The following is a 16,072-nucleotide window of genomic DNA, read 5'->3' as shown; positions in this document are numbered from 1 at the left end:
TGTCTATCCACACAAAAAAGGAAGCTTAAACCAATCTTTTCATTTTAACTCATAACATTATACAGGCTTGAGTTTTTTATGATCAGATCATTCGACTACTTGCAAGAAATAAATGGTTAAAGTATTATTTTGCATATCATTTGTGTGTAGTACAAGTTAAAAAATGGGACAAAATGGCATTACTATTTTTGGGATGACTTATTAACGCATTGGTTGACACTTTTTTGTTATATCTCTTCCCATCCATTTGACATTTTCTTTACCCTTTTCCAGTTGGAGGTTTCCTTGGGCATTTATTGGAAGCAGGACATAGAAGGTGAAATGAGTGTCTAATACTGAAGGGGAAGTTTTGATGTAATAGTTCACTCTATATATGTATTTATAATTGCAACAATATTTGTATTTACATGAAGACAATAGCAGTGGTTGGGATTTTCTTAGCACTTGGATCAATTTCCCTCTAAGAACTTGTAGAGATTGAATCTTCTGGAGAAACTGAGAAAGAACTATGACATTCATATTCAAGATCCTCAAAGCCCCAGAATTCTTCTTGGTCCTCTTCTTCTTCTGGCATTTTCCACCTCTCTTTATCAGTATCACCACCTTCCACAAGAACTTCCAAAACCTATCAATTAACAGGAAAAGAATTTGCTTCAAGGGTTTCATTGGATATAGAAGCGAAATTTGACTTGAAGAATTGGCTAAAGAAATAAATAAAGTATTTTGTCATCATATATGCATAAGTTTTGAATTGTCAAAAAGGGTGCCTGTGCAACATGTGCTTTATGTGATTCATGACAAGAAAATGAGGCCCATGAGCTCAATAATTACATATTTCTATCATGACTTTTTCGGGTTAACATATAAATCAGCCTTGGCTGGTGTTGTATCCCCTTCTTTTTAATGCACTTGACACGTTTAAGCTTTAAATGAACAAAAATCTAGCAGCATTACTTGGGAATTCTATATATAATATTTTTTGACAAATTGCACTTCCATTTCAGTTGCTTCAGCAAGTGGTAGTCCCAAATTTCAAAGCAAATAATCATAACTGTAGAGAAAAGGGTAATTACACACGTATTTTATGTTTAAAATACACTATGGTGCAACGATAAGTCAAAACAGGACCCGCTTTTCCAATCATTTTGTAATGATTTTCTGATCCTTGTAATCACATGGGTTTGTCATATTTTAGTTTCTGTATTAGCTTCAAGGTTTAGGTTAGGTAGGATAGAACATCCTCTGAGTGATTAAAATTGCGTAAAAGACCGGATATATGCCCATCTCCAGCACCAAAAAATGACCAAATCTAAGTTTGCATGTTGCAGTCCTTACCAGTGAAAAGGATGTGCAAAGTCATTACAGGCGAACCACCATAATTTTAAGAAGATGACAGCTGACAAAATCATAATATATTAACAAAGTTGGTGTTTTTTAAATACCAGAACACACCTATATGAATACTGTAAGTCACTTAGCTATAAACTATAAGGTAACTATTGTATTCATAATCTAATGATCCTCATCAGGAAGTTTTGTTTATTGATCAAAACTCAAGCTTAGTGTATCTGCATTCCTAATTGGAAGGACGAAATGCATTGAATTAAAGCCTTGTATTATGGGAAGAAGAAGTGCACCACTGGTATGCAAATATCATCGTATCTGTCAAGGGAACTTAATTTCAAAGATTAAATAGATTGCTAGGCATTGAAGCGATAGTCAGCATCTGAAATGCGTATGACTCGTCAGGAACATTAGAGCCTTTGAAAATTACATCATCCTATAAGAAATGTATGTGCAAGACCAGATTTGGATGCATGGGGTCAACAATAAATTCGTATTCATTGATGAACATGTGCAAGTAATTGAATTACTGGTGATGCACATGACATGGTCCAGCATAGCAGATAAAATACCTCATTCATGGTAGGACGCCAAGCTGAAGATGCTCGAATGCAGAGAGATGCCGCGAAGGCAAGTCTTTTTAGCTGCGAAACATCAAAGGCCCCTCGGAGCCTTGGATCTACCAATTTTTCAATCTCATCGCGTTTCAAGAGTGGTTTTGCCTATTGAGTTCAGAAGGTTACAATTAATAAAGGCATGAAATTCACATAACCATCTATTTCTTTACTAACAAAGGTTAAGGAAGGATGATGTTCTAATTTGAGGAGAGGCATTACCCAGCAGTGCAAGCTTTGGTGAGAAGCATCAACTGGTTTCCTCCCTGAAATAATCTCCAATAAAAAAACTCCAAATGCAAACACATCTGTCTTCTCGTCCACAATTCCATGCATAAAGTACTCAGGCGCTAAATGCCTACAGGACATGTAGCATAGCCATTTAAACCAAATTCATCGTTATGCTTTCTTTTAAAAAGGAGGGAGAAAAGGTTTGTAGAATATAGTACCCGAATGTCCCTTCAATTGGAGCAATTGAATGGTGTGTCCATTGAGAAGGAAGCCATTTTGCTAGTCCAAAATCTGATATCTATAACATAAAATTATGAAGAAACAGTTAGAACACAATTAGTCTGATCAAAGTAAGTCAAACAGAGCAAATTTGATATAGGCACCTGAGGTTCAAAATCTGCAGTCAATAGAATATTCGAAGACTTAATGTCCCGGTGAATTATCCTTCTTTGACATCCTTTATGTAAGTAATGGAGTCCTCTTGCAGTACCAATTGCAATCTTATACCTTGTTTTCCAGTCCATTGATGGCAAATTCGCATCTGCAGCAACAAAAAGTCAATAAAAAAGGAAGAGAAAAAACATACCAAAACCCAGAAATGTCCCAGTTGACTTTGATTAAAGAAAACCCCAAGATTTTGCATTTGATACCATGGAGAAGAGAAGCAACAGAGCCTTTGGAAGAGAACTGAAAGATGAGATAAAGGCCATTGTCAATGCAACAGCCTAAAAGTGACAATACATTTGGGTGGCAGACATGACCAATAGTTCCAATTTCAGTCAAGAAATCCTTCTCTTTCCTTTCATCAGTTGAAGCTTTTGTTAGTTTCTTCACTGCAATCTCCTCCCCATCCTTCATCACTCCTTTGTATACCTCTGCATACCCTCCTTTGCCTACCAAATTCTCTGCTTATCCAAATAATAAAATGAAAAACATTAACACCCAGAAGAGAAAAAAAAAACAACCAAACTTGAGGGAAAAAAGCTTGAACAGTTGAAAGAAACCTGAGCTAAAAGCATTGGTGGCAAGAGAGATTTCTTGAAAGGAGAAGCATCTCCACGAAGGTCTCTGAGAATGCTCTGTAACTGAAACAATCTTGGAGCTTTCTTTGCGGTTGTCTTCTTCTTCTTCTTCTTCAAAAACCCCATGTTGGGTGTTTGCAACATCTTCTTCAAAACTGCGTCTTTTTAATGAGAACAACCGTTTGAAGCTGTTGGTTCTGATATACTTCATTGCAATAGTGACAAGCAAGTGAGGGAACTCTGTTTCATGCAGGAGCTAGCTAGCAACAAAGAAAGAAAAGAAGCCTTGAAAGGAAAAAGGAAAACCCAGCTCAGAAAAGAAGTTCTGCAGTTCAACAGATCCTCTTTATTATTGTTAAATGATTAAGGAAACAGGGAGTTAAGAAGCGAAAGGAGTCAAAAAGAGGATACTTGATTGGTTTCAAGGAGAAGGGGGAGGGGGCAGATGAAAATATTTGTGTGGATGATAAAGGCTTAATTAATGAATGTGAGAGAGACAAGAGAGTGTTAAGTAAAAGGCTTAAATGCAGTGCGGGACATAAATAGGAAGTCACAGTGCCCGTCTTTAACCCTCATTTATGTGATTTTTACTCAAAAAAGCGTAGCACCAAATGATGATCCAACCATTGGGACGCCAATGAGGGCTGGGTTGGGGTTGGCGCTTTTGTGGGTTACTTAATAGGGTTTAGGGAAGCAACTAGGCCGCCTGCCCCCTTTTTCCTTTGATTTTCTTCTCGATGAGCTGTGTATTTGTTTTATTGAAGCAATAAAATTTTACCATTTTATTTATTTTTTCAATGCACCTACACTCTATGATGCGATTTTTAATTATAACTTGAGTTCACATTTAATTGATATTGAATTTAGATATGAATTAAATCAGAATTAAATTGAATTTAGCCATGAAATTTCATTTCCCATGCACTTAACGCTGTCAACTTTTTTTATATAAATGCTATCAATTTCCATTTATTACATAATGATTAATTCAATGCAAATGAAAATGAGCATTTAATCACTAAGATATGACAAGGGACACAAACCTTGGGGATTAAGGTGTATAATGTTATAATTTCAATATCCTCCCTTGAGAAAACGAAAAAAAAAAAACACACAGACACAAAAAGTCTTATTGTCAGAATATTACTTATTTATGGTCGAAGTGACAGGAAGCCCTTTTACTATGATGGAAGGAAAATGAGGATCGGTTTAAGGAAAACATAATGTTTATTAATTATATATTCTTAAACTTTATTTAAGTTAAATCAATTAGATTTTGAATTCCTTAGCGGTAATTATTGAGCAAATCAAATCTTGATTATATTTTTAAAGTCAAACTTGAATATCAAAGATAAAGTCACTTCAAATTATTTAAATGATCCAAAAGCTTTGAGGCTGTGGTATTGGTGGTGTATTTGCTCAGCTGCTCATACCCAAAAATGGAAGATAAGATAAAATGTGACATCTGCTCCAAAATGGAGGTATGTGCAGGCTGCATGTATTGTCGCAGCATATGTGTTGGCAATGAGTTGTTGGTATGCATTTTTAGCCAGCCATTGGTGGGAATGAAAAGAGGATGCTTGGACCCTTTCGACACATTTCTTCATTATATTTTAAGAAAAGCTGGTCAAAATTAACATCATTTTTATACTTTAATGTTTGCATAAAAATTCAAAAGAGACAGTATCATTAACCACCCAAGGAATATTTCAACTATTAAGATATAAAACTTTATCTTCAAATTTTTCAAATTTAAATCTTGAATTGGATGTGGTAAGATTTATAAGACAAAAGTTAAACATATGTTACAAAAAAAATAATTAATATTTAAAAAAGTTTTTGAATTATTCAAAAAAATTTAAATAAATTTTTATTTTTTTATGATTTTAATTAATTATTTATATTTTTATTTTGAGTCAAATAAATTCATTGTTGTTAGTCGAGAAGTCACTTGTTATTTTAAACGACATGATGTTAAAGTGATATGTTGACCTATCATAATGAATAATGGTGTCACATGATGATATAGTCATATAACATTTTTTACCCTCTATATCAACGCTATATTGTTACCACATAGGTATAAAATGATAAGTAGTATTTTAACTAATAACTATTAGTTAACCATTAATCATAAGAGTTTATTTGATCCAAAATAAAAATATAAAAGTTTGATTCAACATAATAGAAGAAGAAAGATTTACTGGAATATTTTTAAATAGTTGAAGAGTTTTTTAAAATATATTATGTCGAAAAAATTAAAGTAGCAGGTAGCATATAATTAAACAACACAGATGATGAATCATTAAATTTTTGTTATTTAATCTAGATAAATTTTTTGGAAAGGCATAGAGAGTTTCATCATTTAAAATAATTAATCTACGTAATCTTTTGACACTTCATATACTAAACCTGATCTAATGATATCACTGTTTTGCATTATTGATAAATTTTATTGCTTTATAAAAGTAAAATTTTAAAAAAAAATTAAATGAACTTTTAAATTGTGCTCTAATTGTTTTTTCCTCAAAACTCAAGCCTAACTTTGTTAGACCAAGCTGGGGTCCCAATGTGCTTGGATCTAATATTGTATCGCAGGGTCCAAAACAGGGTAGGTAATCCAATGGATTTTCTAGAATTGATTATTAAAGAATGAAAGCCATAGAAATGTATTGTTTAATCAAAGTCTTGGTACATCTTAATTAAATACATTTTACTCAACAAATATTTTTTGGTTTATCACAAATAGTGCTCTTAATCTTAAAAAGCGAGGAAAAAAAGTACTAGATGACATTCATATGAGATATGCAAAACGATAAATCCTGATTCTAGAACCATCATAAACGATTCCTTTCTGCAGTCCTTTTATGCCATAAAAAAATTGTTCCTTTTATAATTAATTTACAAGGAAATACAAATCAAAGAGAGCAAGGGACTGCAAGTTCAATGCTGCAAATAACAGCACGACGACAAGATTATCATAATCACCATAGGTCAATTAAGATTAATGTTGAAGACGTAATTTGCAAGAAAATCCTATATAATCAACGTGATCTTCAATTTATTTTAGACAATTTTTTACAGGAAAATTTAAAATTTCGTTCAATATATAGAAAGGAAACGACAATTCTTCATGCGTATAAATTTATTCACAACAAGCCCATTATCGAGAAATACTCGTAGAGACGTACACATCACTAGATGTTTTGATTATTTAACATATGTATAAAAAAAAGTCAGTAGAAGAAAGACATAGTCTTGAGAAAGTTAGAGCCTGTAGTTATATATTAGTCTCTTATACTATATGATGGTTGACTATAATTTAAGATAAAGAAAAATGATAACGGGCGTAATTGATCTTCAACTTGTTCCATTTAAAATATGATTTTTTTTTTTATTAAGGGAGGCATCTATTTAATAAAAAACTCAAATTACATAAGTCTGGCCCAAGATATACCTAATATATTAGCTCATAACAAGGAGGAGATATTTGGTGGAGGGACCTCAAAAACATGTAGACCTAAAGGAAGATTATTATAGTTAGTTGCCATATATCCAGTCCACGTAACTATTTAGCTACACGCAACACGTGAGTGAGAAAACAAGACCAATCTCGCTGGAGAAGCTTCTGTATAATCTTCACAATGCTCGCACATGAATCCAAATGAAACCCCTGTTGAGATAGCTTCTGAATAGCGAGTTTAAGAGTCAGTTTCTACCAAGACTAGTCTAAAGCCTCTTTCCCAGCATAATTCTAAACCCTTTAAAATTGCCCAAAGCTTTGCTCCAAGTGAGAAAGAAATAGACAAACCCAAATAACCAATTTCCATTTTCGTCCCTGACTAATCCTCTAGCTACAGCATCGCCCGGTTGGCCTTTTGCACTACCATCCACGTTTAGCTTCACATAAGGATAACTTGTTTTGACCCAGGCTACTAGAATTTCAGACTTCATTCTCTGTTCTCGACAATGCAGAACATCCCAAGCTTTCTTGGCTTTGAGCCATATCTGTTGTGGGGCATTATCCGGCCATTGAAAATCTGCCTCAAATAAACTCTAAGTTCCTCCAGTACCAGAGCGTGTGTGAATGAAGATGACATCCCATGGCAAAGTATCATACAATACATTGCTGGTTATATTTCCTTGGACTCACTGCTGCAAGTCTGAATAAAAAAGTCCACTGAAGTCAAATTTGGTTTAATTTTCAACCATGTATCTCTAGATGACGAACAATCTCAATATATATATATATATATATATATATATATATGTATATATATATATATGAAATTTCACATCATGTGCAGTAAATGCATGAATAACAACGTGAGGCAGTTCTTATTTGCGGCATGCACTTAGAGAAAAACATCAGTCAACATTTATATATGAATTATTTTTTGGAATATATAGTATTTATTCGTGAACGTAGCGACTTGCTGAAATATATAATTGACCCTTGATTAATTAGTGTAATTGATCGTAACATTAATTATTTAATACATGATCGTTTTCATTATTCGTGATTCATGAAAGTAATCAGTACTATAGATGGATTGTGAGGCAGTGTTGCAACTTCGTAATAACATAGAATAGAGACAGGGCAGAAAGAAGGACTACAGAGTCCTTAAAGGAATTTAAGCTTGGGCATTATTGTTTGAGGGGAAGTAAGGTGTCTGACAGTTCACTGTCCGACTACTAATAGAAAAATGACAATAAATGCTGTAAAATTGTTATTAGTTATATCTATATGAGTAATTAGACAGTAGCGCATGCGTCTGAAGTACAGATTAGCATTACTTTTTTTGGTAATAGGTCAAAGATGTCTAAAAAGGTTGATTTTTCCCCTCCAACTAATTAGGAGGAAGACTGGAGGCAGAGATAAAAAGAGAATAAGTCTTTACATTAATGGAGTCATGTTTGGTGTATTTATAGGCTGTATATATAGATGAAATTGATGCGCTCAATAAGATAACTCATCCTACATCAGATGATATGCTGGAAAGAAGAAGAAACGTGCATGAAGAGTTTTGGTACAAACCGTACAAGGGTTGGTAAAAACTATAGTAAGTATGGGCTTCTCTGAAGAAGTACATAAGAGGTAGTGGAAGGTGGGATGCTTTTAATCAAGAGTAGGGTGTAAAGGTATGGTAGTAGTAGAGCATACGAGTGTCGAGAGAGAAAACATGAGGTATGGAATATGGTTAAACTACAACGCACAAAGGAATATAATCTCCAATAAGATAACTTAATGGTTAGAACTTGGGTAAAAAATCCAAACTCTTTAAAATTGGGTAAAGAAAATAGCATTCCCAAGTGAAACCCACTTTGACCTCGCCAAGGCAACTCAAGAAAATATACTTTGTCATATGCTATCAGTCTCCCAATATAAGTACATCCCAATATCTATCTACATTTCTTGTAGACCTGGACAGTAAACATAGCATGTGAAAATATTCAAAATCAGAGAAAGAAAGTAGTTGATGTGTAATAATTAATGTAAAAACCAAGTCATGCATGTATTCTAGAATATAAAAACTAACATTATCTAGTAAATAAATAATTATTTACTTCTGAAATGAATTTTAATTGAAAAAAAGCTTTGCATAACGTGAGTATATATCCTTTTAAGTACCATTAAGAATATCATTTAAGAGAATACAAAACAGTGTCATGCTTAATTAACAAAATATTATTAAAAAAATCTATTTTAGACCTCGGTTAATTCATGTAATAAAACATTTTTATTAATTAAAGAAAGAAAAGAAACTATTTTTATTAATACTTGTTTAATTAACTTAAGCTCGTACAATACAAGTAGAGTTCTGCTTATATGTATATTTTAAGTAGTGAGGGGAAAAAAGAAAATAAAAAATCTCTCACTTTTGTTTCTCCTTTTTTGACCGCTGGTCGCATTCATTTTACCAAGATGAAGCATGCCACACACCATAAAAAGAATCATTCTAGAGATATGGTCAACCAAAACAGATTTAATCTAGAGATAAGGTAAAGCACTGCTAAAACAACATTGCGTCTAACCTTTGTCCATGATACTGGCGATGTTTTCCCTCCAATTAACCAAGGCAAGGACCACAACCTTGCAAATGCTGTGCCCACTTTTTCTACCAAAGTTTCTCTGCCAATGTTAACAAGCAATGGACAATCTTCAAACCAAAGAAAGTGATGTTACATTGTCTCCTAATTAAGACACTAAACCTAAAGCATGTACCTTCAACGAGGTCTTGGTCTGTTTCTTTTTTGGTCTTGGTCTTTTCTTTTTTTGGGTTTGTAGTACTTTGAACGTTGAAGGCAAGTACCAAGTCATCAATCATAAAACAATACAATTTAAATAATCATTGCAGAAGATTTGTATAAGGTTGTTAAAATTGAAATTAACGTGTGCTATTGCTAGGCTTTAGGGTTTCATACGTAGAAGTAGAAGTAGAAGCCGGCCTTTGCTTTGCTATACTGTTCTCCATGTACATGTTTTTATGTTGCTAGACTTCTTGGACAACACTCATGATAGTTTAGCTTATCTAACCAAGTCTACCAAAAGATTAGGATTTACCCTTTCTTTATCCTGGTAAAGTAAGTTATCTGAATAATTGTATGATAATTATATATTAAGATTACCTATGAATTTAAAGTTACGACAAAAGGGGTTCTATAAATAAGTTGAGACTTTTCATCCAAACACAATCACAATAGTCAGAACAATTAAAAAAACAATTAACCTGAAAACCACCTTTTTCCATTATCAAGCTAAGGTTTTGCCCTAAGCAAAGTTCGTCACTGCTCGTGTTTGTAATAGTTTTTCACCCACCTTTTTCCATTTTCAAGCTATGGTTTTTGCACTAGGCAAAGTTTGTCACTGCTCGTGTTTGTAGTAGGTTTTCGCGACAAATTTGCAGAGATCAATATACGTGTAAAATATCCAGAATCAAAATCTAGGAGATACTTTGGATTAATCTTGAAAAAAAAAAAGGCTAATATATATTAGATTAGAGTAAGATTCTTTTGAACTTTTATTACATCCATAGTTTTTTTACATTGATGTTACAGCTTATTCGTGTGTTTTCATACTGTTATGGTCTGTAAAAAAATATGATTAACACGCTAGAAATGATTGATTATGTCTATGTTTTATGATTATCTAGTTTTTGAAGTTTTTATGACACCTTAATGACAATAGTAAAAAAGCATATTTCTAGAGTTAACTATTTCATGATATGATCCTAATATATGCTTATATATTAATATTTGAAAGTTTTGAATTTGATGTGATGAGTAAAGAAGGAGAAAAATGAAACCCTAGTTGTTAAACCCTAAACTTTGTTTTATATTTGTCTTTCTTGAATATTTTTTACGCCAATAGAATCCTTCCTTGACAACCTTTCCTTTAGTATATAACCATTTGCATCATTTGGATTTGTATGACCAAAAAATTTAGCAAAAAGAAGTTAGGGACTAAAATGAATAAAAGCAAACTCTAGAGTTGAAGATGAATTACTGTAGAAATCCGATCCACTCTTGGTTCGGTGCGTGTCATGATCTACAACGTATTTGATTGGCACGTTGACGACCACAATAGACTCCAATCTCCTAGAGAAAGTTTTTGGCATCGAGAAAGCCACAAGTGGCGTGTGACTTGCACATGTCATTTAAAGAGAAAATATTTCTTGGCTGAAAAACAAAAGCTTGTTGAAGATTTAATCTCTTCTTTGAAAGTGAAGGAGATGAAGAATGGGGTGAACCAACGATGGTTTGAAGATTGAAGAACTGAGTCTAGGAAACGGTGTAGTTTTGCTTTTTACTTTACCAAACTGTAGTGCCTAAACGACTGTCTCTGTGTCATTTCACTTATGAGTTTTACTTAGTGTCATACGGTATCATGCTTTGTCATTTTAATCTTGTTTCTTGTTTCTTCCTTTTACTTACAATAGTGTTGTGGTTTTGAGTCAAATGTAACGCCTAACAGCCATGTTGTTGCTACTGTTGCAAAGCACAGAAAACAATGCCATTGTTTTTTGTGCTCAGCTGACTATTTTTATTTTTCACATTAACCAAGGCTAAATCTATAGAGCTCAGTACGTTTAGCAAGGATATATAACCTTAATGAAAATAACCATTGAGAGTTTTTCCCCAAATTTTGATTATTCTCTATTGACTCAAGCTTTCCTCTTTATTCTTAAGTTCATCTTATTTTTCTAGAAACTTCACTCTGAAAATCTCTTCATGGTATTAGAGCAGTATTCTTATGGGACTGTTTATTTTCTTAAGAATTCATTCCTAAAGCTGATCAATAGATTTGAAGAAAGTAAAATGGCTACTGTTGGTTTTTCTACCTCATCTCCTCCTACATTCTCTAGTTCTAATTACCAGATTTAGGCCCTGAAGATGCATTCTTACCTAAAGGTGTTCGACTTATGGGATGTAGTAGAGACTAGAAAGCTCTCAATTCAAAGGCATGGCAACCCAACAATCACTCAAATCAAGCAACACAGAGAAAAAAGTGGCTAAGAGGTATAAGGCTTTGTTTTGTCTTCAGTTTGCTGTTTCATATTCTATATTTGCTAGGATTATTAATTTAGATGATCCTAAACTTGTTTTGGAAACCTTAAGAGATGAATTTCAAGGGAATGAGAGAACTAAAATGATATAGATCATGATTTTGTCATAGGAATTTGAAATGTAGGAAATGAAAAATGAAGTAGGAATTCAAGCTTATACTGATAAAGTCTTAACGATAGTTAATTAGTTAAGGTTTCTTGGAGAGGATGTTTTTGAGAGAAGAGTTGTAGCTAAGTTCATAATCAGCTTACTAGAAAGGTTTGAAGTAATAATATCCTCTCTGGAAGAATTTAAGCACTTAACTAAAATCTTTGTGAATGAACTTATAAATGCCCTACTAGCTCAAGAGCATAGAAGAGCCTTAATAGTTGATGATCTGGTGGAAAATGCCTTAATGGCTAAGACCAAGGGGTTAAAACTCAAAGGGAATAATTCCAAGAAAATGAATCAAAAGGAACTAAATCAATTGATTTGAAGCAAGGCAAATCAACAAGTAAATATCCTCCTTGCTCAAATTGCAAGAAAAATAATCATATTGAAAAATATAGTTGGTTTAGGCCTAATGTCAAATGTAAGGCCTGTCAGCAAATGGGGCATGTTGAAAGAGTGTGCAAGAACAAAATGACAGAACTTGTAACTCAGGCTGATGTAGCTAAGCAGGAGACTAAGAATGAAGAAGTTTTGTTTATGGCTAAAATGGGTAAGGATTCTGGTAAGACAAGTATTTGGTTATTGGACAGTGCTTGTTTTCATCATCTTACAAGTAATCAGTCTTTGTTTACTGATCTTGATACTAGTTTGATATCTGAAGTTAAAATTGGAAATGGTGAATATCTGCAAGTACTTGGTGTTGGTATTGTAGTTGTTGAAACCACATCAAGTATGAAACATATAACAAGTGTGCGCTATGGCAGATTATAACCTACTGAGTGTTGGATAATTAGCTGATAAGCATTATGCTTTGTTGTTCAAAGACAAATTTTGTATTGTATTTGATCCTTGTGGTGCAGAAATGTTTACTATTCATATGAAAAACAATTGATATCTTGTGTACTTGAAAGATACTAAGCATACTACTTTGTACAATGAGAAGGATGAGTTTAAGCTATGGCACAAAAGGCTAGGACACGTGAATTATGGTTCACTGTCTCATATGGCATTTGGTCAATTAGTTGAGGGCCTACTTGATATCACCAAACAAGAAACATTGTGTTTAGCTTGTCAATTTTATAAACAAACCAAGAAGTTGTTTCCTAAGAAAAGTAGTTGGAAAGCAACTCAGAAATTAGAGTTAGTCCATATTGATATAAGTGGATCAATGAAATTCTCTTAGTGGAAGCAGATACTATATACTATTTCTTGATGATTTCACTACGTATTGCTGGGTTTATTTCTTGAAGCAAAAACCTAATGCTTTGAAGAATTTCACAAAGTTCAAAACATTAGTTGAGAACTTCTCAAGCTTAAGTATTAAAACATTGAGAAGTGATAATGGTTCTGAGTTCACTGTAGCAAAATTTGAGAAATTACTGGCTGAATATGGTGTACAACATCAGCTAACTATCACCTACAATCCATAACAGAATGGCAAATTTGAAAGGAAAAATAGAACATTGGTTGAGATGGGGATGTGTTTATTGTATCAGATGGGATTGCCAAAGAAGTTTTGGGTTAAGGTAGTAAACTCTGCCAATTATATATTGAATAGGGCATATACCAATATTCTATCTCAAAAAACTCTTTTTGAAATGTGGTTTGGATACAAACCATCTATAGCTCATTTGAGAGTTTTTAGATGCACATGTTATGCAAAAATACTTAATGAGAGAAAATCCAAATTTGATTCTAAGTCGATATTTGCTATGCACATTGGTTATAATGAGGTGTCAAAGGGCTATAGACTATATGTTGTTCAGTCAAACAAAGTGTTTGTCAACAAGGATGTCAACTTTGATGAAGGGCAAAAATGAAATTGGCAAAATGTCACTGTTAAGTACTTTGATCTAGTAGTTGATACTGAAAAAGATCAACAACTGATTGATGATAATGATTCTGAAAATATTGAAGATGAAAGTCTTGTTGTTAGAGGAACTAGAAACTTAAGTGAGATTTACAATATGGCTAATGTAGCTATTTTTGAACCAACCAGCTACAGAGAAGCTGTGACAAACAAAAATTGGGTGATACTATGGATAACGAGATCAACATGATTAAGAAGAACAATACTTAAGTACTAGTGGATAAACGAGCAGGACAAAATGTGATAGGAGCCAAATGGATTTTCAGAATAAAGTTGAATCTTGATGGTTCTGTGAACAAATATAAAGGCATTTTTACGGTCAAAGAGTATGCATAGGTTTATGGAGTAGATTATATGGAGACTTTTGCACTTGTGGCTAGGCATGATACTATTAGAATGCTCACTGCTTTGTCAGTAAGGGAATGATGGATAATTTACCAATTGAATGTCAAATCAGCATTTCTAAATAGCTACGTATCAAGAGATATTTTATTAAGCAACCTGAAGGTTACATTGAAGAAAGTTCTAAAGGTAAGGTCTACAAATTAATTAAGGCATTATATGGCCTTGAGCAAGCCCCACGTGCTTGGTATGATAGAATAGATGATCATTTTAGAAGACAAGGATTCCAAAGAAGTGTTAATGAGTCAATATTGTATGTGAAATATTCAAATGGCTCAATTGCACTCATAATAGCTTTTTAGGTTGATGATTTGTTGCTCATAGGTCTTAATAACGATGTGTTGGTGGAATTCAAGTAGAAAATGATGAAAGAATTTGAGATGAATGATTTGGGGTTAATGACTTATTTTTTGGGGTTGGAAGTAGTACAGACAAATGACTTGATTGCATTACGTCAATCTAAGTATGCAAAGGATTTGTTAAAGAAATTTAACATGACCTTCTACAAGACTGTGCCTACTCCACTATTTACTGGTGTCAAGTTTAGTAAAAATGATGTCTTAACTCTAGTTGATGGTCAAGTTTACAAAAGTATGATTGGCTCTCTTTTGTACTTGTCTGCAACCAAGCCTAACATAATGTTTTCTACAAGTTTGTTATCTAGGTTTATACAAAATCCTTCAACTTTACATTTGAAGGTTGCCAAGAGGATTCTCAAGTATGTCAAAGGTACATTTGTCAAACTCTACTCTATAAAATAATTACGACGTCATTTACATGCTCAATAGAATGGTTGCATATTTAGGAAGTTTGAGAAATCGTTAAAAGATGATATTGCCTCTAATGGTATCATTAAGTCGATTAAGCCTCGAACTAGTTCAAATAGGAATTTTAAGGTGAAATTGAGAGTTTCACAGTCCAAGGATGACTCAAAATAGTAATTCGGATATCGAGGATCAATTTGGAGTCAAACCGAAATTTTCACTATCTAGGGGCAAAATGGTCATTTGCTACTTGGGGACAAAATGAAAATTTTAGAAAAGATTTTTTTGGCCCCGTTTGACTTATTGGAGTATGATTTGAAGTTTAGAAGTGAAAAATTTTAATTTTGGTATAATTTGGAGTATATAGGTAAAATGGTAATTTTGTCACCCTAGGGGTAAAATTGTAATTTTCCACCACCAGGACATTTGTCCAGCACATGGTCTTCCCTTATCCTCATTTTGACCTTTGAATAATCATGTGGTGGAGATAAAAGGTTTAAAATTTTTAAAGTTTTAAAAATGGACCAATGAAAACATGCCATGTGTCGAGCTTAGGATATTTTATTATTTAACTTAAAAATCAGCATAAATCAGCCCATTATCTCTCCAAATATTCAGCCAAGCAAGGAAGAGAGGGAAAAAAAGGAAGAACAAACCCTAGGTGAAGAATTTCAAGAGAAAAAGTATGGAAAATCAAGGAAAACAAGTGAAAAAGGTAGGATTTTTCAACTTAAACTTAAAATCTATTTTCCTTAAGCATTTCTCCTTATTTTTTGTGGTTAAATTACATGTTTTCATGATGAATTCATGGCTGGTCAAAATGGGTATAGAGAGAGAAAGATGTTGGATTGAATTGATTTTAAGATATGTTAGTGTTTTTAGTTAATTTAGCATATTTAGAAGCAAAACAACAAGAAAAGAATCCATTTTTTCCATGAATCATCATTGGCCGAATCTTCCTTGATGTGTGTGGGTGATGGATTGTTATTATTTCAAGAGAAATGGCTTAGAAAATGATGAATAATGGTGAGAAAAATTAAATAGGAAAAATCACGGTGTTAGTGCACCGTAATGGCCGAATTTTTTCATGAAGAAATAGGAGGGTTT

General features: G+C 33.2%; 1 protein-coding gene across 1 annotated transcript; it reads right to left on the bottom strand.

The window, feature by feature from the left end:
* Positions 1-347: 347 nt before the first annotated feature.
* LOC18589290 (Protein kinase superfamily protein) lies at positions 348-3,694 on the bottom strand. The gene is made up of 7 exons (XM_007014180.3): positions 3,194-3,694; positions 2,840-3,094; positions 2,573-2,730; positions 2,408-2,487; positions 2,181-2,316; positions 1,917-2,066; positions 348-625 (listed from the first exon to the last, which is right to left on the bottom strand). Exons 1-7 carry the CDS (start codon positions 3,420-3,422, stop codon positions 461-463), a joined length of 1,173 nt encoding a protein of 390 aa, XP_007014242.2. The 5' UTR covers positions 3,423-3,694; the 3' UTR covers positions 348-460.
* Between the last annotated feature and the right edge of the window lie 12,378 nt (positions 3,695-16,072).

Source organism: Theobroma cacao, chromosome 9 (assembly GCF_053813885.1).
Source record: "Theobroma cacao isolate CCN51 chromosome 9, ASM5381388v1, whole genome shotgun sequence".
Lineage (NCBI taxonomy): Eukaryota > Viridiplantae > Streptophyta > Magnoliopsida > Malvales > Malvaceae > Theobroma > Theobroma cacao.
This window is presented reverse-complemented; position numbering and strand designations above follow the sequence as displayed.